At 43.6% G+C, this 27562-nt stretch overlaps 3 protein-coding genes and 1 non-coding gene across 5 annotated transcripts in view; 3 read left to right on the top strand and 1 right to left on the bottom strand.

Annotated features, from left to right (window-relative positions):
• Positions 1-279: 279 nt before the first annotated feature.
• On the bottom strand, positions 280-2779 carry LOC108630693 (solute carrier family 25 member 44). The gene is made up of 5 exons (XM_018034124.2): positions 2494-2779; positions 1818-2130; positions 1451-1755; positions 1205-1391; positions 280-1121 (listed from the first exon to the last, which is right to left on the bottom strand). Exons 2-5 carry the CDS (start codon positions 1999-2001, stop codon positions 802-804), a joined length of 996 nt encoding a protein of 331 aa, XP_017889613.1. The 5' UTR covers positions 2002-2130; positions 2494-2779; the 3' UTR covers positions 280-801.
• An 829-nt stretch (positions 2780-3608) lies between these two features.
• Positions 3609-19456, top strand: LOC108630518 (uncharacterized). The gene is made up of 12 exons (XM_018033855.2): positions 3609-3683; positions 6294-6405; positions 8458-8511; positions 9289-9348; positions 12113-12245; positions 12303-12433; positions 15118-15611; positions 15822-16146; positions 16244-16640; positions 17825-18172; positions 18237-18947; positions 19059-19456. Exons 1-12 carry the CDS (start codon positions 3633-3635, stop codon positions 19327-19329), a joined length of 3087 nt encoding a protein of 1028 aa, XP_017889344.1. The 5' UTR covers positions 3609-3632; the 3' UTR covers positions 19330-19456.
• On the top strand, positions 8600-8672 carry TRNAK-UUU (transfer RNA lysine (anticodon UUU)). Its single transcript has one exon. It is a non-coding gene; the product is annotated as a tRNA-Lys (tRNA).
• A 135-nt stretch (positions 19457-19591) lies between the features above and the next one.
• LOC108630861 (colorectal mutant cancer protein) overlaps positions 19592-27562 on the top strand; it is a 37057-nt gene continuing 29086 nt past the window's right edge. Inside the window, exon 1 of one of the 2 annotated variants that reach the window (XM_018034402.2) lies at positions 19592-20404. In XM_018034402.2, the coding sequence (XP_017889891.1) occupies positions 20295-20404 (110 nt within the window). In that variant the 5' untranslated portion in view covers positions 19592-20294. The remainder of the gene's footprint in view (positions 20405-27562) is intronic. The other variant, XM_018034404.2, reaches the window with a different exon arrangement.

Genomic DNA, 27562 nt, shown 5'->3' with positions numbered 1-27562 from the left:
CACTGTCTCTGTTCACTGAACTACTAAGTAATCAACAACCGGTGCTTGCTGTCGAAATTCTTACGAAAAAAAATGGCGCGAAATTACAGTCTTGCCAAGTTTCACAACCGCGCATGCGTGATTAAACAAGGATAGACAGGCATCAGTATCAGCTTTCTCTCTTCATCGCCCTACCGACTTTTCAGTCCGGTCGCGCGGTGTTCTTCGGAGCGGGAGATTTGAAAACAAATTATAATTTGAGAAATATTATCCATTATTAATTAAATGACGAACAAGATATATTATTTAATATAACTAATAAGTTTATTCATTTACAATACATATTTCGCGTACAACATGACTTTTCTACGACTGATATTTCATTTATTTTATATATTATAGAAACATATTCTTGTTCACTGTAGCTTATCACAGCAATGTCTCTAATACCTACCACTGATTTTATACAATGTATGAAAAAAAAACATAAAAATGCATTCCTTCTAAAATGATTGGGAAATATTGGATGCTGTACAAACGGTAGGAAAAAGATTGCGAATATAACTAACGTATAGTTACATCATTGTTAAAATTGATTCATGACGATTTGTTGTTTATTTGAAATAAACAGTTTCTTGTCAAAGTTTTCGTTACATTTTTATATTCTCTGTAATATATTGTAATATTGTTAAAAGAATTTGGGCGTGAATGGATCGCGTTCTGTTTTATCTTTGGTGCGTATTGATCGTTCTTGCGTACGTGACACATCGTGAATCATCGATAAAATGCATTTACATAAAAAACAATTATTGCAAAGTGTCTTTACCACCTAATGTAACTTTTGTACTCGTCAGTTATACTGAATCTTTTAATAGTTTCGTATCCTAAAATTATTGAGAAACTAAAACAAGCAGACTGTACAAGTCGTGCCGAGAGTCCTTTCGTGAACATCTGCAATCTTTCCTCGACCCAGAGGACCTTGAACGCGCTGAACATACTATCTAATCTTTGTACTTGTAACCTTGCCCGTACAATGTCCAGAGGATTCGTGATAATAGTGGTGGTGAATCCTCCCAGTGTGCCAGCAACAGCTTGAATAAACAAGTGGGAAACCCACTCTGGAAACAACTTTACGAGCTCTTCTGTTAATAGAAAGAAAATATATATTCAATCAGCATACGAATTTATTGATTGACCTCGCGTTCCTTTAATTCAAGATACCTACCTTGATAGGAGGTGTATAATCCCCACCAAAGAGCACTGTTGGGAACATAAGCGCACAACGATGCAACGTATCCCCTATAAAAGCCTCTGTACCCATCTGTCTGATAAATCGATTTAATGATATCAGCTGAGATCTGAGCACGAGTTTTTCCTGGTTCAAGAGTTAAACCCAGTGGATTCATACCCATCTGCAAACGAATAGAAGCAATGAACAAGTAGAAACGATTCATTTTATGTCATTATTTACCTTGTCTATGAATCTCCCTTGTTTACCAGTATTGAACCCAAGAACCATTATGTGCTGACTTAAGACATCGAAGGGTACCACTATTGTCTGGCCTACTAAACTAGCAGCTCCACCAGCAATTAACGACTTGACTCTTGAATCTAAATTACCTATAACACCGTGTTGCCCAAGTATATGACGCACGCCTTCGTACGTAGACACGTAAAATACACCAGATACAATTTGTATAGAACTTATCCAAAACCCTCTATATAGGCCAGCCAAGCCTTCAACTCTGTAAATCTTCTTGCAAGCGTCTACCATCCCTGAAAGTATCAAAGTACTCTAGTATGTGAAAAATTCGATCCACCTTCAATTGCAAACTTACCATTGTACATATAGTTGTGTCTTTGAACTTGTAACCGAGTTTTGATTACTGTCAAGGGGTATAGACAACAGCGTACAGAGAACGAAGAGAGCATACTCAATGGAAAGAACTTTGTCTTGTCCATCATATCCCATTCGATGGTACGAATGAAAGGTGGTGTCTCTACCGCAGACATCTTGTACATTTACAGCACTATCAGGTTCAGCGTATTGAAAATATTTGTATTGCAAGGATCCTGGATGTCTTTGTTCAACTTGATGCTGCATATCTCATTGGTAATTTTTGGGGATCAATACCCAAACTGTTCAAAGAACTAACAAACAAAACATGTTTGTACACATTTCCTACCACTTATCTATCTAAAATGGCTTTATTAATACACATGTTTTAATAATAGAACAAACGTATTTTGAATTCGTCAAGTTGTATACATATTATCATGTACATTTACATATTCGCCTGTTCATTGTTTAATAACTAATGAAAATATCTCGTAAACCTCGTAGTTAACTGAAATAATTATCGTCTAGTCACGATGTAAATACACGAAAGGTTCGCTCAGAGAATAATATATTTTCGTAACGATTCGTACACGTCTCGCTATGCTCGTTGCCTACGGCATTATACAAGTATGAAGTCCATCGTTCGACTTAAAAATAACGCTGGATAAACTTACGATGATGTAATACACTGTCACGATGATAAATTCCTTCCAGCGATTACAATCCCCATCGATAGCCGCATTAGAGTAAGGGCAACGATTTTTCACAACGATGAAACGTGCGTATCGTAACAAAATTCATTGTCGTACACTTAGCTCGGGCTTGGTTTCATTCAGCGACAATGCAGTCACGTCGATTCACGATTTACACATTAATATCAAAAGCACGAGGCAGCAGAAGTCAAAGGAAAATGTGATCTAAATTGCTTCATGATTCTGCGCACATGTGCTATATCGTGAGAAGGAACGGGTCAGTAGCGAAACCAGCGAAACCCATCAGCAGAGATACGAAGCAACACCGTAGGAAATACCGAAAGATGCCGCGAGTGGTATCGATGATACTGCGATCGAAGATGTATCTTCTGATAACGAAGAGATACCATCGGTGGAACAACTTATCATCTACAGGAAATACCACCCTTACGATTCAGGAATTATCGAGTCAGGAACGAATTCTACGACGACTGTACAGGGTCTCTATTTCTCAGTATCCCTGACTTATAAACTATCTTAAACTTCTTATTGTTTCAATGAACATTTAATAGAAGCAGTCATTGGACTTCTACGGTAATACTTTTCACCCCCTTTCACTAATGATAATATCTAATACATATTATATGTGTATTATAAAAAAGAAGATACAAATGAATTATTAAATTGAATTCCTGTATTAAAATTGAGTAGAAAAATTAGTAACAAATGGGACATGGAGTTAAGGCAAGATTAACAGAGAATACGGGTGCAAAGAGGTGTTCTCGAAGTACAAAGCTCCGGAGAGAAAGGTCACCAATGATTTCCAGGCTCCGCCTACCGAATAGGGGTTGGAAGCAACCCCTAGGAAAGCCGAACTCGCGCAGGGCTGATTTCTCTGGCACGTTGGGGGCGTAAACGTATCGAGGACACAACCCCCGAACGCATACACCCCGTCTTTTCACTATTCGTCGAGATCAAATCACTCGTCTCAGTCCTATCTTTGATCTTGTCGGTGCAGCAACGTGACTTCGAAATTACGCGACAGTTCGTGTGACACGTTGATAACTTCGATCATTTTGTGACGAGAGTTGATCAAGCAGAAAACTGAGCAGGTGTCGAGAATGAACCAGGATCAGGAAGTACCTGCCACCACGACGGAATTGGCCAGGCTGGTAAGTCGCTTAAAAATTTCGTTGTGCCCTCGAACAGTCAAGATAAAACAACTATAGAAACAACGCTAAGCAACAATTCACGTATCGGATAAATTGAAACTATAGTCATCTAAAGAGAATTCCATAAACGTGTTTGAAGGTTAAGAAATAGGTAACGGGACCCTCGCTTCCGGTTCCCTCGCTCGGCACAATGGAGTCATAAGCGTGGACAGTGAAGTCAGTAAACGCATAATGCACGCGATGATCCTCGAGTGTCGAATTGCCGTGGCACGCGTCACCACGGTCCGATGGATCGTCCCACGGGTGCCACCCCTTTTGTGCCCTCTAAACACGTAATTGTCGCCACCATTCAACCCTCCTGGTCCCCTTGCTACGGTACACGGAGCCACTGCCGTGACTATGACACCGGCGAGCCGTGGGTGGCCGGGCACCCTCGACAGCGGCCAAAGGGAGCCGCGGAAACACTTGATTTATGTTTGTTGATTCTAAAAATCGCTCGATTCCCACACGCCCGCCCCGTCGGTTAATTGACTCCAGTACCAGTAGCATATGCTGCCACTCGAGTTTCCCATGATCAGAGACCCTTGTCCGACACCGTGTAAATTTACCTGGGACACTTCCCATCGCTTTATTTTCTGATCGGACGCCGTAAAATTCTCGTTAGAAATAGAAGAGCTCAAAGAACTGTTTCCTCGTTACGAAAAATTCGTGTCCTCGGACAGCAATTAGTAGATAGACTCCGCGGGTGACACATTGTAATCTTGAGTCCCGCTGTCATCCTTGGTATTGTATCTTCGAAACCATCATTGTCTTCGCACCCTCGTAACAGGCGACGGAAAGAAAAAAGGGCGAGGTTTTCCCGACGAAAGTGGCAACGCCTTCTGCCTTTCCTAATTGATCAAATTGGACGAGCTCCTTTTGTCGAGATCGTAAATGAAAAGGGAATCGCAGTTTCGCTTGTCTACGGGATTCTGTAAATCTCGCTTTTCCGACGTTAAACGTTCCTCGTTGCGAATTATTGTAGTTTATGAATCTCTTCGAAAGGTATGAAAGTTTTTACAAGAATCGGTGAACAAGATTCGGCAATAGGAGGAGTTCGGAACGTGTTGTTTGCCGGATGACTTTATTATAAACCGAACCGAAGTGCGCAATTACGAGGGTGGTGTAGAATTGGGGTGACGACCCTTCGCAGCATCATCAGGAACGATGGGGCGTTCCCCCTCCCGAATTCATGGGCATCTCGTTTTCACTAGGTACAAACGCACGAGTACGTTTGTTCGTACATGACACACGTACCCCAAACGATCCACTTACGAGCAAGTCTTTTACACCGAAACGCGTTTCCCGATGGGAAACATCCACGGGTATAAAGGGGGCTCCGGGAGAAAAAGTTAAACGGCACGCGACTATGTTTGCTCGTTTTCCTTACGACTCATTGCTTCGCGATCGCACTCGATTAATTCCTGATCGGCTCCATTAACTTTTTTCATACGATACAGGCCGTAAGAATGAGTAGTTAGCACGATGCTTCATTGAACGTTCGATACAATTCGTGTAGTAAGTAATTGATGTAGCGAAAGTGTTATCGAGAGGCAGAAATATGTTTTTCAATTTCACACGCATCGACGTGTAAAACCGCGAGATGAATATTTTATCCGTCACTTAACTATGTCATGGCTAAACACGGTTTGATATCGGGTTGGCAGGATCAAAGATTAATCGTAATGTCGGTGAATGTAATTAAAATTTATATCGGGGGGGGGGCACAGGCTGTGGATTACGAGTGCTGAGCCATCGCGGCGACTAATTATAAATGACTATTAATTGAAATCAGAGGCGAATCGACGGGACGAGGCAATGAACGTAAGACCCGACCCGTGAAGCTATGAAAAAGGAAGTTGATCACGTCCCTATAAATGATAATATCCTGTGGAATTAACTATAAGAGAAAAACGGTTGATGTTCAGCTTAAAGTGATTATCATCGCGAAATACTTTAACTTATAATGTAATACTTCGGAAGCTGTAGTTATAAACTATTTAAAATACCAGCACGTGTATCAAGATCGATCGAACTGTTTGGAAAACAAAACACGGTGGGTTTGTTCGATTTTGAAGTGTAAGCGATCGGCAGAGGCCGCGATGAAACTTCGTAAAGGAAAAGCAGACGGCGACAGGGCGTTATTGGAATTTCCAAAACCGGTAACCGGCTTTACCACTAGATTGCTCCGCAAGGAGGAAACCATCCAATCGTTCACCGGATGTCCTCCTTGCCTTCTCTCTCTCCCTGGCGTTCCCTCTCCTTTTCTCCTCTTCTTTCTCATTGTGCCTTAGCTACGTTGCTTTACTTAAAATCTTGTTCGTTTCTACTCGAAATCGCTTCGCGCCTTCCTGCGGTTTTACATCAATTCCGTGTCGATTGTCTTTTTTCTCGAATGCCACCGAGAAAGCGAGAACTTTTTCATGCTCGAGCGAAAGAGAACTGTTTCCCAGGGAATCGATTCTTTACGTCGCTGGTATTAAAATGCTGAAATATTCAATTGTCATAGAAGCTAAACCGCTCTCGAGGTACAACGGGAAAGCAATTGTAACACGAGTTCTATACTTTTAGACGAACGAGGAGTTCAACAGAGTAAACGAACCGCTTCAAACCGTAGCCACGGGATACTGCCCTACTAATTTTTCTGTGGCACAAGTGAACAACGAAGAAAAACTACACCCCGGTGAGTATAAGACTCATAATAATTAAACTGTGGACATTAATGCAAATCTAGATACGAACTTCTGATTTTCTTTATGTTCTTGAACACGTTTCATATTTTTCGTACATTTTCTCTATAAATGCATAAAACCTGCAGTCTAATAATAATAGGAACCTTAAAGAAGTTTGCTCGATTCGCAAGTTATTCGCGACCCTGCGAGGGGTTTTCTCGAACGAAATCGACGACGAGAAAGTCGAGGGCGGTCCACCATCCCCCGGATTTTCAAGCTCTTTGATACGACGTTGCCCGGGAACATCGAATCTCGTGATACTGCGTCTTCGGCTGCGGCGAACACGTACACACGTACCTTGTACACGCAGCAAAGAAGGCGTAGCAGCGTGCCTTCGAAGCACGTGCAGGATGTACGCGAACTGTGTACAACGGAACGAAGGGGCAACCACCCCCTGAGGAGAGCCTGTCACCGGCAGGCAGTCGAGTCGATATCTTTATATAGTCGCATCGTCGATGATATTATTTTCTGCTGCAATTACGTTCCAAGACTCCTGACTCCTTCGCTCCGTTTGTCACAGAATCAGATTCACTCAGAAATCCAGCTTGTAATTAGTAGACTCTATGCAATTCCAAAATAATTAGATCTGCAGAAATGTTCATACATAAAAGCATAGTACATTTTTGAAGAGTGAAAGAAATCTCAAACCAGATTTCAAGTTTCAATACTGTTGCGAAAGATACATTCTGCACTAGAATCTATAATATAACTTAATAAGTAGTGGCACATTGGCAGTATCAGTCTGTTCGATAATTTGATGAAGCTAACGAGCCGGGGCATCTATTAGTGTCGTGGTATCGGTAGTTTTACTTAGCCTTGACCCAGAAACAGAGGAGAAGCCTGAGGACGAATTCAATAAGCAACGTATTATCGCCGCAAAGAGCCCCCATGGGGTAGCTGTACCCCCACAGGATTCGTAACCACCCCAACGTCGTCTGGGCACGGTGATTGACACTTTATATCTAACATTGGCATGCGGTGGTGTGAACCACCAGTCAGGATGGTCCGCCTCCGCCTAACTCAATCACTGCCTATAATGCTGCAATTTCTCTAGCGTAATCGCGTTACCTCACCCTCATCCACTTTTCGGTGACGATTCGCCGTGGAAAAACCCGTACCGTTCACGTTTCTTTTTCAGCATGAATTCGAACAAAATCAAAACGAAAATACTGCTATAATATATCGCCTGTAACGCTGACCATGACAATTCGTCGTACATTGAAAGAAATCTTTTGACTAGGTACTTAATTTTTCTTTATTTGGATCATGTTAATAAAATTTTTCACGCGGCACGCGTTATTACCCACGGGCTATGAAGCTGAAATAAATTCGATTCGTCAGACAGGATTGTGACCGCGAACAAAACGAGATTACTGACAAGTGGCTACCCGTAGCGAATCCTAGAGACCCATTAAACGGACCCCAAGCATACACGTCGCATTCTTATGTACATGAAAGGGGTTGTTTTTGCTACAGATTCATCCCCCAACGCTTTGTTCCTTTTTACACCCTCGCCTCTCGTGGAATTTTATTAGACATCATCGAATCGTCGCATAATTAGTTGCAAGGTCGGTTTTACCACGATAGTTAATTGTAATATGAACAAATATTTGCTGGGATAATTATATCTTGGAACGCTCGTTGCTATCTCTGGCGATAATGAATATTCATTGAAGTTGACGAAGTAATATCCTAGAATATACGGAGCATTAATCCCGCGGCGAGATAATTATCTCCGAGTAACCATTAATCATCGCTACGAACTAATTCCCCGCTTTGATTCATAAAGAAGAGATTCATGGTATAAGGAATCTGACATTCGTCTAGCCAAAATCTCGCTGCTCTTATCAGCAAACCGAGATAAACGTTGATAAGAAACTGACGTTATTCGTTTTCTGTATAACATATATTCTATACATTTTATTTACTTTTGACATAATTAGAAAAGAGACGATTTTTTTATTTCGAATTCTAAGACAGGTGTTCTATGAACTTGATTTCAGAAAATGAAATATATCCTACACAGGAATATAGACAAGAGCCTTGGCTTCAAGATGGTAAGTGAATTTTGTTATAAATAATTTGTTTAACAATAATGAAACCTAAAAAAGAATTTCTATGTCCATTGAGACGCCCGGGTTGTAGGCCTAAATAGCTCAGTCGGTAGAGCATCAGACTTTTAATCTGAGGGTCCAGGGTTCGAGTCCCTGTTTGGGCGTAATATTTTTGCATTTTTACTTATTTAACCATTTACAATTTATTATAAAAATCTCTTTTAACGTCTGACGGTTTATCGCGAGTAAAAAGAGGAAGTCAATTTTTACTTTCTTGTCAGTATTCCTGGCATGGAAGCATAGAATACAGCTTTCTACGTTTCTAACAACAAAACCATCGATGTTTATCGCCGTTTCCATTAACTTGATTGAATTATGAAACGCGAAGCGTAAGTGTAACGCTTTAAAACGCCCAGCTTCCGTTCTACTTTCCGTACAATGGTACGAGACAAGGGTTCTGAAAACTATAAGCTCGCAGTTCATTCCTTGCGAACTTTGCTTCGAACATGAAAGAAGAGATCCATTTATCGTGAACCTTCCCCGAGAACGATTAGTTACAGCGGCTTGACTATCCGGAACATTAATTCTGATTACTTTGACGAACTGTAACGTAATGCACGATGCAACGTAATAATCGCCCTAACTAGGGGACTTTCAGTCGATAGCAGAAAGACGACTGAGAAACCGTTCCTTAAAACTCTAGTACATTCCCTTTACTTTCTCATCTCTACAAGATCTTCCCACCTCTTTCTTCCTGTAAGAGATGATTTCGTATTGCAGGCAGTAGCTGCGAAACGGAAGACAGCGAGCAGTACGTGCCAGAATTCCATCGGATGTCAAGTTAGTGCAGTTTATTTTTTATCAAATTTTCATCCTGCGATTCTAAACGCGATTCGCGACGATTTCCTGACGAGATCCACCTAATTGCTAGTTCCAATCATGTGAACCGCGTTCCTCGAAGGAAACCAATCTCGCAGAGGCGGCAGCCGCACGGAAATGTACCACATATTAGGAGGTTCGGAAAGTACCTCGACACAGTTTGCTAGACTCGTGACGGACGATTCGCTTTGAAACCTTCGCGTTAAGATTATCGAATAATGTTTTATTTGAGAGAAGGGCCTTTCCCACGTGTTCGTTGAAAATGAGATTTCTTCCACGGGAGAGTCAATATCGACGAGGATATTAAAAAGGCCGACGAATCGCCCGGGGCCGGTGTTTTTAAAGCGGCAAGAAAGAATCAACAGAAAACTCCCGTCGATTATCGATATCGTGTTACACGAGGAAGCACTTTATATTAAGTCCGACAAATTTTTTTCCTCCCCTGATTAGCGTTCTCGATGCTTACCGAATCGCAATATCAATATATCTTCCGATCCTTAATAAAGTTAGCTGCACCGCTCGGATAATAGCTCCTCTCAGATGCGGCTTACATCTATTGCGCTGTTAATTGAATTGCGATATCGGTTCCTCTTTTCATCGTCGAGATTTGTTAGTTTCTTTGGGCCGCGTCTGCACGCGCGCTCGTCAGCAAAATCTGGCAAATATTTCGATACGCGTCGAACAGGCGAGCAGATAACCGGCAGGAATGGCGGATAATGTCTATATGTTTAATCGCGCACACGCGGTTTCATCCACGTGCGTGTGTTAACTCGACAAAGAAAATCTCGCGCATGTATCTCGCACGTGCAACGAATAACGGATTTATGAAACGTAATTATACCCCGAGGGCCTTCCATTATCAAATATACATTCTAACGAACTCAATCCGCGCAATCAATGCATGTATATATTTTTATGAATGCTTTAGATATTTCATTCATGAGAGCAGCAGTTTGAAATCTATTGTAATCGTGGATTAATATGATTTTATTAATGGTACGTTTCGCGACACCACGTCAAATTTGCACTTCGTCCGGTATAATTTTATCCGGTGGTCGAAGATCGGTTCGTTCGTTTGCAATGAGCGTGCAAACACGCCGATTCCCCTCCGAGGCAAATAGTCTGATCACAGATTCGCCAATAAACTTTTATTCCAGCTATTGTTTACCGGACGTTGTTGTGCAATATACGTAACGTTGGCAAAAAAGATTTTTCAATTGTTCCCACGGATATTCCATTTAAAGCGTACATTTATGGATCTCGAAATACACCAAAAATCATTTGTACATGCAGAGAATGTCGATTCGCTAATCCGTCGATCAGAAAACAATTTATGCGATCTGCGATCGTATCGTCGAATCGGATCGAGTCGGCGGTTCTCCCGTAGCGAGTAAACTTCCGATGTTTGCAAATACAATGATTGCCGGAGGCCTCTGACTTATGCTTCCCACGGCGCGGAGTCTGTTTGATTTATCGGGGGCGCACCCTCGGCCTCGCGCAAAATCGTCGACGGCCCCATTAGGAAGCGAGTCCGACCCCCCCCACGTGCCGCTGCAGCGATGCGCCTTCGCTTCCGCCACGACACGCGCCCTTATGTCCTCTTTTCTAAGGAACGATCCTACGATCGTTCAAACCATTGACCGTTCACGTGTATATCCGTCCTCCCCCTTCGAATCGCACTTTTCTTACGTTCAAACATTTCTCATGCGTAGCGTAACGATGACATAACTTGAAATCACGATTTTGTTAGTTTTAAGGATGTATTGGCTATACAGTCAATCCCAAAAGTTTATGCACTTTAGAAACGCATTTTTTAAAAAGAAATCAGACGTCGGAAGAACATTGCTAATAATAAACAACAAAAACAAATTTTCGATTTTGTCCGAGATTTTTCCAAGGGATACCCCTTCAATTTCTTCCAAATTTTCGTTTTTGGCCAATAACTCCCAAACCGTTGGACATACGGAAAAATTGTATACGACCTTTCTTGTAGAGGACGACGAGATCTACAATTTCCATGTAAAAGTTTCTTGCTACTGTCAATAGTTAACGAGTAATTTGCAAAAAACTGTTTTTTCGTTTTTCGTCCATAACTCTTTAAATATTAATGGTAGCGGAAAATTTTTATACAGGAATTGTAGATCTCGTCGTCCTCTACAAGAAAGGTCNCGTCAATACTTAATTGGATATTTCCTTCTATACTTTTTAGCACGTAACTATTTATTATTAGCATTATTCTTCCGACGTCTGATTTCTTTTTAATTATAGGAAATGCGTTTTTCTAAGGCACATAAACTTTTGGGATTGACTGTATAGCCAGTACATCCTTAAGAGAAGCAGGTATATTAAAAAGTGCAATAAAGAACACAATGTATTAATTTTAATTTCTCTCATTGCTCTCTCTTAGACGCGAACTGAATGAACGGTCCTATGCCTCATGCTCGAGAGATCCTTCTCCTGTTAGATCGTTAGACTATGATCCTATTTCATCTATGATATGGGAATGTGTTTCTCTGTAAACTCAAAAGCATGTTTTCGTAGGGTTGGATTTTCTCTATAACTTTAGAATACCTTATACATAAAATTTCCTGTGTATACGATAAGGAAAATTGATAAAAGATTATCATTGATTTTTGTATATATATCCATAGATTTGTTCATTTCAAAAATCTTATAATTTTTAAGTTCTGTTGTTGCAATCATATTTGCTTTTTCTTTCTGATAGACGCTAGCGTGAAACAGGAGTCGGCTAATTGCAGAAGAGTCACCGATGCCAATTACACATACCAGGCATCGGTGAGTCACTCACAGGGTAGCACTTTTTTGGATCTCGACCCGGATCGCAGTAATTGCTTCGGGTGAGTATACGAAAATCGGTAAAATGTTTTGAAATCATGAAAAATAATATCGAACAGAAGTACCAAACGGACAACTGAAGCCACGAAGAATATCGCTGTGGTGAAAGAAGAGCCAACGGACAGAGGGTACGGAGATCCGATCTCGGTGGCGAACATACCCACGACGACGTCTCAAGACAGTCGAAACGGTAAGATAATCTAATAGAGTTTGATAAATCTACTGCAAATTTTATACATTCGTACGAATCTGTGTAATGTCACATTCTGCATAAAAATCTACGGTCTATCGAATGAAATAATGGAGTAGTCATCGGTGCTGAGACAAATTGAGCTCGATGACACTCGAACGTGTACCGTGACAAATCCGATGACAATGGAACCACGTGGCTCTACCCCATAGGTCCCATAAATAACTGGAGCGCAGGGAACGAGCTCGCTGTTCCATTAATCGATCTAGCTACGTTCTTCCGGTTTCTACTTTGGCAGTTCTCCTTGTATCTTAATCGTGATACAACATCGTACTTTGCGAATTGATCGAATTCTGTGCCGAATAAACTCGCGCGGAAGCGCAGTATATTTTGAGGAACGTTTTAACGCGAAATTCCTTGATAATCCCGGACAACGCTCGTCGCTGTGTACAACGGAGTCGCTCACGCGTGACTAAGTACACGTAAGTGAATAATTGAAGAATGCTTTCAACTCGCAAGCTGCGGAGAAGCGCTTCGTAGAATCCAGCGAAAGCTGCTAAACGAAGGAAAGAGCATGGAATTCTCTCCCCGGGGAGATTTCAAGTCGCGAGAGTTCTCTGTGCAATTTTTAACCGTGCTCCGTTTTCACGAATAAGTATCGCGTTTCATAAAATTCTCAATAAACGCGTCGCATCGGAGTCAATTACTTAGCATGGCTCGAGGTCGAATCTGATCGTACAAGCTGAGGTTTGCAACCTCATCGTTTGTAATCAGGCCGATTAGGCTTTATTCACGCACGTATGTACCTACACCGAAAACGAATCCTTTAGGTCGGTATACTCGCTGCCCGACACCACGCGCGTATATCCATTTACTTCCAAGTCACCCGGGAATTATGCTTCTACTTCTCTTCGCGTAATTCTCCCTCCCATTAAGCCGTTTCAATTATTTACACGCAGTTTAGATTAGTAATAGGATTATACGTATCGCTATCGATAGGCTCACATATGCACTCGAAGGAGGTTTGCCTGTTAAATGTCGACTTGAATGAAATGATCGATAAACATTACGAAGATCGAGTGCATATCCTACCCTGTGTAGCCTAACTAAACCGGACAATCGGTGACCAATGTAGCGGGTGGAATAGTAATAACCGGTTAATGGACACAGATTGGTCACCACCAGCTAATTAATACCAGCCCGTGGATCACGAGGATTAGAGCCGGTCCAAGTTCAGCCATAAACGCTAATCCTCGATACGCTATATCGACAAAATCGACACGGTTGATTCAACAAAATTGAATAGAATTAAATAATGAATTTTGTTGAATATATATATAGTATTATTGAATTGATATAATATGATACATACTACTATTGAATATATATTATTGAATTGATTTGATAATATAATAACAATTGTTACGATTCGTTTCGATCGGATCGCAAAACATTCTTCCGTGAATGGACAGAAAGACGAGGAGGGCGCGTCAGGTGGGTGGAAAATGGACGTTGCATTATTAACCAGGCTCGACTCCGGAATTCGGGGATCAGGGAGACAGAGATGGAATAAAGACAGAGGGGCAGGTGGGGATGGTAAAACGCGAGAGAGAGAAAGAATCGAAGTTTCTCGTCTGAGAGTGGACGAGAGCAGAGGCCGTCCTCTTTTCCGTACAACCCTACTGCACGCCGCCCCTGGCCGGTCCCCGGCTTCAACCCTTTTCCTGCTCGGCACATCGCCACCGGTTTCATCAGCTCGCGATTAATTTTAATCTAAAACTACCCGCAAAGCCTCTGGTCCCGGGTTTCACGTTGAGGTCGACCCCTTTCGCCCCTCCTCGCGGAGAGAGTGCCAGATTGGCCCGCAGCTTCCAACCCTCTCCACCCTCGATTCCTGTCTGTCTAGCCTACGCGTGGATCGAGAACCGACGTTTGCCAGGCACCAGGCTAAAGCTAACTTGCCGACACGATTAACTTCCACCCCATCCTCCCCTTCGAGATCACCGTGATTTTCGTTATAACATACCAACGTTTAGTTTTTAACCGCAAGTCGATCCACAGTCTCGAACTTAGGAATCTCTAATTGCAAAGTTCAATGTTTCCCCTGAAAATTTGTTTCTACCGGTTCTAGCTGATCGTTCTTAATAAACGAGCAAAAAGATGAACGGCTCGGTATCGAGCTTGGGGGTTCTCAATTTTTCAATATTCCCCGTACACGACTTGGAACGTAACCGGATTACGGTTCGAGAATAGCTTTTTCGGCTCGAGGGACCACACCGGGATCGGTGGGATGGCGGCGGTGCTCCCTGAGAGGAGAGCACCCGATTAATATACATATCGCGCGAGCTCCGCGCGGTATTTCAGGCGGTCCCGGTATCCGCGAGCTCCGACAACCCCGTGGGCTTTGAATATCAACCAATTTCCTGCCGATATTTGTGTGACGAGCACTTCACCGGCAACCGCGCGTGAGTGCAATCGCTAATACCTCGACTGCTTCTTTTTTCACGACTCCTCGGCCTGCCTTCGTTACGCCAATGTCTGTCTACCGTTTCACGAGGATTTAACCCGTTTGCATAGACAATCATGGTTTTACACCAATTATTGTACTGATGAAAAATTTTACCTATTGTTATATCGACCTTTTTAATATAATTATCAGACGGAAGATTTAACTTGATGTTTAGGCAACAATTTGGTCTATCAGCAACAACAGCAATACGCGAACGGAACCAGAGGTTCTCCATCTCCTAACAGACCAGCCAGCAACTCCTCGGCTGCTTCCCAATGGCAGTCGACAGTCTCGGCTTCGGGCGAGGCTTTCTTCCCTCGACAGGAGAATTGGAATTCGGAAGTGTACGGAAAAAGAAGTGTGACTCCCACGTGGACAGAATTAGGAGTTCACTTAGAAGGTAGGAATCCACCGTGGGAGAGACAGGGTGGATGCTACCAGAAGAAAGGCTCTCCCAGTTCCTGGAGCACGGAATATAACGGGAAGAGGCCATCGTCTGCCACGGGAGTGTCGCCTTGGAGCGAGATGTCTGTTGGATACCAACAGCAACGTCGAGGGTCTCTCCAATTGTGGCAGTTTTTAGTTACTTTGCTAGACGACCCGGCAAATGCACCTTGCATCGCGTGGACCGGACGTGGGATGGAGTTCAAGTTAATCGAACCAGAAGAGGTATGACATTGACAAGGATTTGCCAAGGGATTGTAGATTTCACCCATTTTCAAAGTGCACACATGATAGATCATAAGTTGTACACAACGTAACAGTTAGATGATAAAAAAATTCATATCTATGTCAGATTAGTAAATGGATACCATGAATCCTTCACTTTGCATGAAAATCCTACAGTAGTTTACAACAGTAAAATAAAATTGCGTTCAGGTGGCTCGAAGATGGGGAGTTCAAAAGAATCGACCGGCGATGAATTACGACAAATTGAGCAGATCGTTGAGGTACTATTACGAAAAAGGAATAATGCAAAAGGTGGCCGGTGAAAGATACGTGTACAAATTCGTGTGCGACCCGGAAGCGCTTTTCAACATGGCATACGGGACCGGAGCCTCGTCCAGCGTTTCCAGCGAAGTACAAAACGGCGTTCGGAGCCAGTCTGCAAAGATATCTTCGAACGAGGTTTCCGATTTAGGAAAACATTCGTCCACTGGATACGGCGATGCAGTTCTCGCCATGTATTCCAACACTGCAGCCGGTCAGCAGCACATTAAAAAATCATCCCTTAGCAAATAGTAATTCGCTCGCGATATTTCATTTCCTGTATTTTATATTTAATCTTTGTTGAAAACCAGTGTACGGACCATCGAGTCTACATCACCTGCACCAGTACCTCGGGAACGACGGATTCAAGACGCCACCGAACAGGTACCACCCCCATTATTCGCACGAGTACAACAGTAGTCACCACCACCCGTCGTCGAGCTACGCAGAGACCTTCCTGAACTACGGACGCTTGTCGCACGACGTTCCGACCGTATCCCGGAACCAGGAATTGCCGAGGGTCTACCCTCAAGAAACGGAGGATATCACCAGGGAGCGAGATTCATCGATCTTGTACGACGGCGTACAGAGAACGCAATTACCGGCGGCTACTGCGATTTCGCAACCCACCTTGCTGGACGCTACTACCACCAGCTCGAAGATCGAACAAACTTCGTACGCCTGCCTCGGGGTAGGAAGCTGTGTATGCTGAATCGTCGTTACCGAAGGACGGGAAACGAAGAATCGATTTAAGAGAGAATCTCTAGCCGTAGATTATTCCCGATACACGTTATACGACTGTATAGACGACTCGAATATAACGTGTACAGGTGTTAAAAGGTACGCGATTTGAATATCGATGAGGCACTTCGGTGGCTAAATTGCTAACAGTATTACGAGGATAGACAGTATTTAATTATGATTCAAATCGCGTGCCGCACGTATTGTAAATAGCCAAACGAGATAAGAACCCTGTAGGAAGGTCTAGTACTTGTGATCGTAGTTACAAGAACAAGATCGAGTAGTTGAAGATATTGTAACTTCTGTACATATTGAATAAATTTATTGCAATAGTCTGTAAGTAAACGTCTTACCAGCATCATTGCCGAATTTATCTCATTGTGTCATCACCTTTCTCGTTATAAAGTAAACTATGCGAGGCAGCTGCGATTAACATAAATACTTAATTATGCGAGTTCGGTGAGTGTCAACTTTTCGAGCCGCGTCAACTTTTCTTCCCGTGTATTAACAGTCAGTGACGCAAGACTAAGGTCGACCGTGTATTTCGGGCTCTGACACATAGTAGATATGCTTACATCGGCTTCTCTCATTCTTGCCGACTCTCAAACCATTTACTATCCTTGTATCGCTGATGAACATCGACGCCGGGTCTCCGGTAAATCCACTGTCAGTCGTGCGGACGAAGTAGAAGAATCAAAAGTGCGTTCAGTGTTTTTGGCGAAACGATCTGCTTGAACGATACTGTCGCCAATCCAATTAAATTGATAATAAAAAAGCGGGCCTTGCACGCGGATCTGGTAAGTGTAATTAAAGTTTGTTTTGTACGTACATATGTGCTACGTTTTCATTAAGACTTCTCTCTAACTACATCTTCGACCTATCCTTATTTCAATATTAACATTCAAAGATTCGATTACCAAATTCGCAAGCATTTGGTTCATTGTCTGGCACGTATTGATCTTCCATAATCCAGCGACTACGTCAACGATAAAACTAACGTGCTGGCGTCACACTCGACTGTCCCACCGCCTGTTTGCAGTTCCCAATGATTGGCCATTCGGTTTAATCGATCGCTAGAGTTTCACTCACGCGTCTGCAACACGCGTTGCGACCTCAAATGAACCTCGATTACAGCATACAGAATCAATCCTGTTTTCAGCCATGGGAAAGAGCAAAGAGCCGGAAGAATCGGCGATGGGATTCAAGGACAAGCAGAAGGCCTTGGACACGTTGAAGGCACTGGACGGCCGCGATATCAGTTATCAGTACCACGTGATTACGAGTTTCGTGAGTCGCACTAAAAGAACGCTGCAGATCACCAGAGACGAGGAGAAATTGGCGAACCTCCGCGAAGCATTGAAAGTGTTCGAAGATTGGTTGACCGATTACAAGCAGAACAGTCGTGGCAAAGAAAACTTCGCCTACTTGCCTATCGAAACTATAAAAGGATTCAGGACTCTCGCTAAGAAATACGACGTCCTGGACGAGGAATTTTACGAGTATCTATCAGCTGGAAAGACTTGTTTCTTCAAATTGGATGACCATGCTCTGTATTTTTTGCAGAGCGTACAAGAAGGAGAAGGGGGACTACAAGAGTCTGCGGGCCGTTAAGATCCCGAGCGGGGAGCGCACTTGGGACATCGAGAGGAACCGAAGGTTGAAACAGATCACTGATAAGATCAAACAGGAGCACATACAATGGTACGAGACCGACGTGGGCGACTTCCGGGGACTCCCGACCAAGGAACACGTCCAGTGTATCATGCTGGGCTACAGCCCGGAACCGACCAAGTCGAAGAAACTCATAGCTCAGGTAGAGGAGACCTTTGGATCGGAAAATAACGAGGATATGGAAATCGAAAATGATAAGGATAAAGGAACGAAGAGGAGGCACAGCAGTTCGTCTAGCGATGAACCGGAGAAAAAAGTCGCCAAGCAAGAGGAGAAGCCCGAGAAAGAGGAAAACGGGCTCAGTTTCAAAGATAAAGAGAAAGCTTTGCAGAGCATCAAGTCGCTCGACGGCAGGGATGTGTCTTATCAGTATCACGCGATCGCCGGCCTCGTGAAAAGGGCCGAGCGGGTGATATCCTGCACAAAGGACGAGCAAAAGATCGCGAACATGAAAGAGGCCGTTCAAGTGTTCGAAAATTGGATCACGGATTACAACGTGAATGGTCGGGCGAAAGAGAACTTCAATTACTTGCCCCAAGACTTGGTCAAGGCTTTCAAGCCGCTGGCCGAGCGCTACAAAATCGAAGATAATGGATTTTTAAAGTAAGCGCATTTTTTACATATAATATTATACGCATAGTTGAAATAGGTTTATAGTATAGCTGGATTTTGATCAAGGAGTGTATTTACGGTAAGTTCTGGTCTGTTGTCTAGAGCGTACGAAGAGGTGGAGGGAGATTACAAAAAGTTGAGAAACGTCCAAGTTCCAGACTCGAGCGTCACGTGGGACATAGAGAGAAATAAGAATCTCCGGAGTCTGGTGCAGTGCATCAAAGAAAAGAACATTCAGTGGTTTGAGACAGACGAGGAACTTCGCGGTCTGCCCAGCGAGGAACACACTCGATGTATAATGTGGGCTTTTAGCCACGATGCCGCGAAACTCAAGAAACTTGTGCCTACGCTGGCTGAAAAGTTGAAACTCTGAACGAAGTTCTTTGCGACTCGTTTGTATGTATAGATTTACATACGTTGAATTATTTTTATGTGTACAAAAGAATTTAGTTATAGTTTCGTTTAACGATTGATAATAAAGCTAACTTATTTTCCACATCTGTATCGTATTCGATTTTTCGTCCTACTGGCGACATCTGTCGGACGGTAATGCACTATCGCGACATCGCCATCTTTATTTTCATCGGCTCTGAAATTTCAAGATGGCGCGAGTTGTCAAAGTTTTTTAACCGCGGCACGCTCAATCGATAGTTTTTATCGCCGTTGCACGGCTCGCGAGGGTGGGTGAGTCTCCAGTCCGGTTTTGAGGTTAGGGTTAGTGACTCGGTGACACTGGAAAACGGCGGTTACGGGTTCTCGTTTGTGCGCGGCGGCAGTGGAAAAGTCGGAACTGTCTCACCCTCCCCGACCGATCCGGCGTTAAGACGTACGCCCCGTGCGGTTCTTGTTATCGAATCTGTGAAATAGATACGTACATGCTACGAAAAATTAGATAATGGCCCGCGCTCTTTACGTCAGTCTGTTTATACCCCGTGCACCAGCAAAGTCCTCCGGAACAAGGGAATCTACACACTTTAGGCGGTCTAAAAATAGCCACTGAGGTTCGTAGACCTCTCGTTCCTCGAACGTGATCTCATCCGTTCAAGTTTCCCATAGTATCGTGATCGATTTGATGGGTGATCGCGATGCAACACGTGACTTAACGATCCATCGCGTTGATACGTCCTACATATTCGATTCTCGAGCGGGAAGTCGGGAAGAATCAAGGATTATGTTCTGGAGGATGTACCGGGAAAGAAACCCGAGATAATAGTGACGGTGTAAGAGGAAGAGCTACTTTTGAAACGCAGCGAGGAGAGAAAGGAGACGATGGACAGGAAAGGACTGGATAGTGCGCCGATAGTTCGTCACAATGGATAAACGAGAGGTAAAGTGAAGATGTCACAAACCGCGGATGCTGAGAGTGAAGCAGGCTCCATCTGCGACGAGGAACGCATCAGGAAGCTGTTCCAAGCATGCGACGGCGACGGAGATGGTTTTATTGACAGGTAAGTCCGATCAATTTGCATAGAAATTACTTCAAATCGACCGGTACGCGCGTACAATTTGCCGGGTACCTATGCGCCAGAACGTCTGACACAGTTTAAAAAATTGCCAGAATGATAGACGAAAAATCTCGGTTTACGTGTACGTAAAGCAAGGTTGAATAGAAAAGTTCGGTGGTGACGGTGGTTTTAATTATTAGCCCGATTAATTAGCCGCATCTGAATGCATGACGATGCCACGAATTAAACTGGGAACGCGTTCTGTTTTTTCCACCGCCGCCGGATGAATAAACTTGCGAGATAATGCGGACGCGCACGCGATGCAGCCGCACGGTTTTTCATTAAACGCATAACCGTTTCCCCGATATTCAACCGTTTCCCTATTTCCCTCTGTTCCACCGTTCCACCATTCTTCGGTGCCGTGCGTTGCTCCCGCTGCGACCTACTCCATTCAGTGCATTTTAGCGAAAATTAGCCGTCAATTCCTCGCTCCAACTTCCGACCCCGCGTCTCGCATTCTTTTTCTCTAACGTCGAGCGAGTTTGCTCGCGAGCAAGTACATGCATGTGCGCGTCAAAGCGCGTATCCGCAAAAGCCGAACTGGAATATGGATTAGAAACTTCGTTTCAGAAGTTCCTCAGAGTTTTCAATACAATCGCGTGTATGCGTTTGATTATGAATTAGCGTGGGTCGCGCGACAGAGACTGCATACTTTTCGAAACGAAACGAAACAGGTTTATTTGTACTTTCAGCCACAAACGTGTTTGCAGCGTCGATTTTGTTCGCGGTTTGCGAGTAGAGTTAAATGGGGCGATTAGTTATTCTCGAGGAAGCAGTGCGTGGCATGGCGCACGCGTGTGTAAAGAAACATCCACGTTCTGGGACTATTGACATTTCTTCCGCTCTCAGAACCAGCTCCTCCTTTTTCGCCTTTATTTTTATCCCTCTGTTTTATTTAAAAATGTTTTCTAACAACAAACGTAGTGTAGGTAAGAATACGAAAACCCTCAAAGAGGCGTGCGAAACGAGTGGAAAGAAAACACATCCCGCGATCAAACAAAAGGCTATTATCGTAAGAACATCGACACCGTGATACGTTCTGCTGGTAAGATAAGCTCGAATTTTTATCTGCCACGATTAGGGGAATACTGAGATCGTGGATAAATCCTCCTGATAGAGTTAGCAATTATTTTTTTACCGCAAGAACAGGTTGCGAGTTCTTGTTAGCATCAGTGCTTTGTAGTAGCGGCGAAAGATTTATCGGGCTCGATCGACCGATCGTATCTCGTCGCTCGCAACAAGTTCCCCGATTGTTTTTAACTGAACACCATTCTCCGCCGATTAAGGCTCCTCCCTCGCAATTACCACCAGGGTTCATTTGTCAGCCCACTTGCGTCGTAATAAAAATTGATACAACGTTTCATATAATGATTGATGTTATAATTCATGTATTAATTGAAGTGAAAAGATGTTTGTGAGGGGAATAGTTGGAAATTGAAAAAACGGTAATTTTCATATCTGTGCAGGGTCAGCTGTTGCCGAGCGGTAGAAGTGACTTTTAGCCAATTAAACTCTCCGTCGCGAAGATGATATTCGAGCGTTCTCAGGCAATTTCCGTTGTGTGCACAGACAGAGCGAGCGTTCTATGCGTCGATAATAAAGGCTTTCTGTAATTCGAGGGGCTCGGGAAGTCAGCGTTGGATGGAAATGGGGGAGAGAAGGAAAAAAGGGAAAAGAAAGACGGAGAGGTGGAACGAGCCGGAACGTTTTCGCGTCTCTCTGTGTGTAAAACTCGCCATTCCCGTGGCTCTACCCTCGGAGAGATCGCTCTCTCGAAGAGCTTCTCACCCTTCGACTTGTACTACTTCTAAATGCTCCCCCGAAACGTTTTCTCCCTTGTCTTACCTCGCGATTACCGCACCCCCGTGCCGCTTTGATATATCGTAGAAATAGGCAATAGGAATACGAATTCACCGTCGCAGTCTTCTTTCCTACTCTGCCGGTTCTTTTTTTTTCTTCTTTCTTCCGCTGAATCAGTTTCATGGATCAATAGCTCGCGAGATTATTCCGCGCGTCGACCTGCACAATTTCTCGCACCACCGCGAGACTGCGAGTGGAAATGAGCTGCGGCTGAATCGATCCCAGACTTTATTAAATAAATGGACCGATAGTCAAGCATATTGGGTAGAGAGTAGAAAACGGGAAGAGAGAAGTTTTTCTCAAAATATCTCGAAATTTTCACGAGCCTCTCGAGCACACCTCGCGGCTCAATTTTCTCCGGTTCTCACTCATCCCACGCGAGCACACGTGACTTAATTAAGCCCGCGGACTCTTCAGCACCTGAAGGGTGCTTCGGGCTAAATTCGTTTCTATGGAGGAGCAGCATTCTTTTCTTCGAATCGTCCCAGAAGGATACTACCCCGGCGTAACGGCACAATACTAAACTCTACTTAAACGCGAAGGTTCGAATTAAAGGGGTAGACGCCATTAGTCGAAGTTCACAAGAGCGAAATCTCCTTTCCTTTTCGAGGTTCATTATTGTCCGTTCTCGGCAGCCTCGTTAACGCTAGCCCGACGAGAATCGCGTGTCCCATCCACGACCCGGTGCCACGTCTCGTTGGCTTCGTAAGCTTCCGTATCTCCACCGGACTCCCCTTTCGAAACTCGCTGCACTACTCGGCGTGCATCCAGCCGGATGCGACCTCCGGGACTGCCAACGAAACCGAACGCTCAAGTGCATACTCCCGCGACTTCCTTCTTCGTCTTGCTTCTACTTTAACCCATGTGCCTCTTTGTCCATCTTCCGGTTCCTCTCGCACTTTATCTATCACCCGTCCCTGATTTTCTTCTCCCTTAATTTCATTTCGTCCTACAGTTGCCCCTACGCAATTGTCTTTTACAGTTGTCATTACTTTATGTTCGTAGGGGCCACCCCGGCCAATAAATCCACCCTTATTTTTCCTTCGCGATCGTTTCTTTTCGTCTCCCTTACCTCTCGAATCTAACCCTTCTCGGGCAGCAAATACCCTTCCTCCTCGCCAAGGCCAAGATCAAACGATTCAGGCCGAATCGGCCAGAAGAAGAGTGTCTGGTCCGGAAAGGGTGAAGCTCGTTACCGAAAAACCGGTCTATAGCTCGTCTGATGAAGGGTGTACGCGCGATTAACTAATGAAATCTCTTACTCTCGAGTCTAGACGATTTATCATCAATAGACCTCACGTTTTATGCGTTTGGGGGAAGATGTGCAAAGGTGTATTAATATCAATGATAAAATGTTTGAAGGGTTGAAAGTCTTTTTTCTGCAAATTGTACATTGCGTACAGATTCGAAATTTAATCATCAAAGTTGTCTACCAGAGACTCGTACAAGTTTGAATTGAGATGTTATTGCCTTGAAACTGCACAAAGGAGTAATTACTCGATCGTCAAACGCCGCTACCGCATCGAAGTTTCCAAATCCCGCGCGTTCCTCGGAAATTTCTCAAAGTAGCTCGAACTCGTCGATTATCGAGAGGCGGTCGGATGCTTATCAGACGCACGATGCACCTCAGAGATCGCGATCGTCGCTTATCGATCCTGGGTAAACTTTCGACTCTCGTAAAACACCGCGGAGAAAAGCCACTCCCTTCGAAGAACTACAGTCGGATAAAACGTTTACGGATCGCGGTTGCCAAACGCTAGGATAGCCTAGGGTTCCTTGCGAAGGGTGATCGCGTTTTATGGCGAAGTGACTCACACCGGCTCTCAAACCCTCGTTTCTCTGTCACGATTATGTTCTGGCTTCGCCTGCGTCTGCACATCCCTTCCGTTTTCCAAAGAACCACCCCTGAATATGTTTTGCATCTATCGAGCAGATAGAGGAATATCGGAGAACTTACAAGTTTCAGAGTTTGAGTAATGAATTATATCTATGGCTCGGTGAAATACCAGTTACGAAGTTGATGGTCAGTTTATGAAAAATCCTGTTATAGTCATTTCTAGATTTAATTGGAAATTGTTCTTTTTACATAGAATATAGAATTGTCTATGAATTCAATACTGGGTTTCACTCAGTTTCATAAAATTATTATACTGGCGCTTTTAGACCATGATTATACTGTCGATAAGGGATGGATAAATCATAATTGCCAGATTGTATGATCATCGTAAACAACTTTAAGTTGGAAGGTGTTGTCGATATATATTTGCGAGGGAGGAATTTTGAAAAGCTGATGCGATAATTAAGCATCGGATGGTATCGCGGATGATTTACGAAGTCGAAGATCAATGCTAGGATATGCCTTTTCCACTCCTTCCGCTTCCTAGCGTTTCATGCCACAGTCGTAAACGTCTAAAGCCGAACGGCGAGTAAAAATGACTGGCCCTTTCGTTACTACTATATAATTTAAAGATCCCCTCGACCCTTGACACTCGATTAACCACGCAGTATACGCGCACGGATTCTTGTGGTCGGCTCGGGTCTATTCGTCCGCTCCTCACCTGCAGGGATAGTCTTGACCTGCCCGAACCCCTGCACGCAACCTGCCATGTAAATCCGTTCTATAGAAATTCTGTTGGATGCCAAGGCCATTGACTCCCACCCCAAAAGTAGATTATCGACTAACGACACGCTCATAAATTCTTCAATACACGATAGAATCATACATTTATTAAAAACGTAATTACAGCTCGTTAAATCTTAAATAATCTGCGGTAAAATCGTATTTAATACCATTGCCGATTATTTGATATTAGGACAGTTCAAATGGATATTTTTTTTAGCATTATTCCCGAATGCGAATGACAGAATTTTTCATGCGCTTGGGGAAAGGCCATCGAAAATTCCCTTTTTAATTGGCCATCCGATAATTATCGGATTCCCGCACGGCAGCCCCCCGTTTTGCTTAATTACGTGTCGCGTTTCATTCTCCATTTTTCCCTTGCGTGGCCGATCCTCGTAATTTCGTTAACCAGCTTTGGCCAGCACTCGATTCTCGCGCGATAAATTCCAAAATCCCGCGCCCCGTCCAGTTATCGTTATTTACGCCCGCCTGAATACACTTGCCGACCTACCGCTCATAAATTCGAGCCTTGAGACCGTACGTATCTTTTTCACGGTCAAAAAATTGTCTGTTTAAATTTTTATCATCGGTATAACGTACGAATATACGCAGGACACCGAAAGCTGAGTATATGCGATGCTCAAATGATAAAAGAAAAGTCTATATAGATGAAATGCATTTTTTTAATCTGACATCAGAAACGTTTCGTCGCAAGGGCAAGTTCATTCGAAATAGCTCTGCGTTAAATTTTGCTGACGGGCTAGTAATACAATTTCTCCTCGGTGGCAATGCACTTTTGAGCGCTCGATAAAATATGGATAAATCCATCGAGCAGATCGCGGAATCGTTGAAGCCTCGAGTATCGTTTCGCGGCGTTAACGATCGGGAAAACGTACGCAACATTGGCTGACGAGCCGACAATTAACCCTCGCCTCTGTCTGCTCTCCCTGTCTCTCGATTCCTCGTTGATTACACGGAAATCGAAACCCCTCGAAAATGTCGGCGAACAAAAAGGGTGGAGTGAACGCGGCGGGTGGGTGTCGACAAAGAACAGACAGGCGCAGGGGTGTTCTCGCAGTGAAAACACGGCATTAGGTAATGTTTCGTCCCTTTCACGTGCCGGAAACTTCGCCACCTCGTCTCCCCCGGCCGTTGGTCCTTTCTGTTTTTTAATGGTGGACCTATTCCGGCGTATCCAGCGTGAACGGTGCACGGCACCTGAAAGGGGATTGCCTGAAGGAGACGCGAGCCCTTTTATACGCGATGCGCCCGGTTGAAGAGCGTGTACGAGCGAAATAGAGCGGAACGCGCTTAACACGAAATACCCGTGTCGCTTTTCACCGGCAGGCGCAACCCCTTCGTTCGGTTTTTCGGCGCCTTCCCCCGTACGGACGATTCGTCGCAACCTCGACCTCGTGCCAGCCTCGCCGAGGTCAAGGGGAGCTTCGTTCGTTGAAAATGAACTCCGGTCTTGAAACTTCTATCTAGAATATCGATGAGCGTGTGCCCCTCGTGAGTTTGCTGATTGGATTTCTTTGTACAGACTCGAAAGAAACACGAAAAGGAATAAAAATGTACATATCCTGGTTCTGATCAATAGTATTTCTATGGAACGGCATATTCGTTTATTTATTCAATGTGTGAAAAACTTTTGACGGTATATTGATATAATTGAATTATATGAATAATATGCGTAGCTGACTGTCGTAGGACGAGAGTTAAAATGATAGTTTGAATGTTTGAAAAACGTAGCAGACTAGCAAACACGTTGTTAAAGGGATTATTCAGGGTGGCACAGGGTTTCGCGCGGTTTGACAATGGGGCGACACTTATTATTGGTTTGGTAGCCGCATTGTGCGTTGCTTTTGTAAACTCGACGGGGAGAGCTTACCAATACAAAGAAAGGCACAGACCTGCGAGTTTGTAACGAGCCGGCATCGGTGAACGGTGTAACGTCAACCCCGAGACGTCCACTTTCCCCGTCCACGAAAGGGTTCGTTGTTCGTCGTGAGTGCGGTGTATTGTGAAAATCACTTCAACCGTAGAAACGCCACGGAAAGGCAAAACATTCGCGGCTCTTCAATCCCTTTTTACGTTCTCTTTCTTTTGTTTTAAGACCGTTTCCGCTTATCTATATGTATACTTTCGAAGATTTTGAATATAGCATGTTCGATCAATCATCTGAACGTGAATGACGCTTCCTTTGCTGTTTGTCTATTTTAAGGATGTATTGACTATACAGTCAATCCCAAAAGTTTATGTACCTTAGAAAAACGCATTTCCTATAATTAAAAAGAAATCAGACGTCGGAAGAATAATGCTAATAATAAATAGCTACGTGCTAAAAAGTATAGAAGGGAATATCCAATTAAGTATTGACGCTGACGAAAAATTTTCTTTTTCAAAATTGCAAACAATGCTTCAAATAAAAGTTGTTTTCCTTCTAACTTAGATATTTAACGAGTTACGTATGATTATTTGGCATTTTATTGATGTTGACAAAATCCGACTATTCCACCATCGAATCAGCGAACTTTTGACAAAAAATTTCGTTTTTCCTCAATTACTCCTAAACCGTTAAATCTACGGAAAAATTGTATAGGACCTTTCTTGTAGAGGAC

This window comes from Ceratina calcarata, unplaced genomic scaffold, assembly GCF_001652005.2.
Source record: "Ceratina calcarata isolate Rehan_Ccalc_2016 unplaced genomic scaffold, ASM165200v1 scaffold78.2, whole genome shotgun sequence".
Lineage (NCBI taxonomy): Eukaryota > Metazoa > Arthropoda > Insecta > Hymenoptera > Apidae > Ceratina > Ceratina calcarata.
Note: the sequence above shows the minus strand (reverse complement) of the source record. Positions and strands in the feature narration are given on the sequence as shown.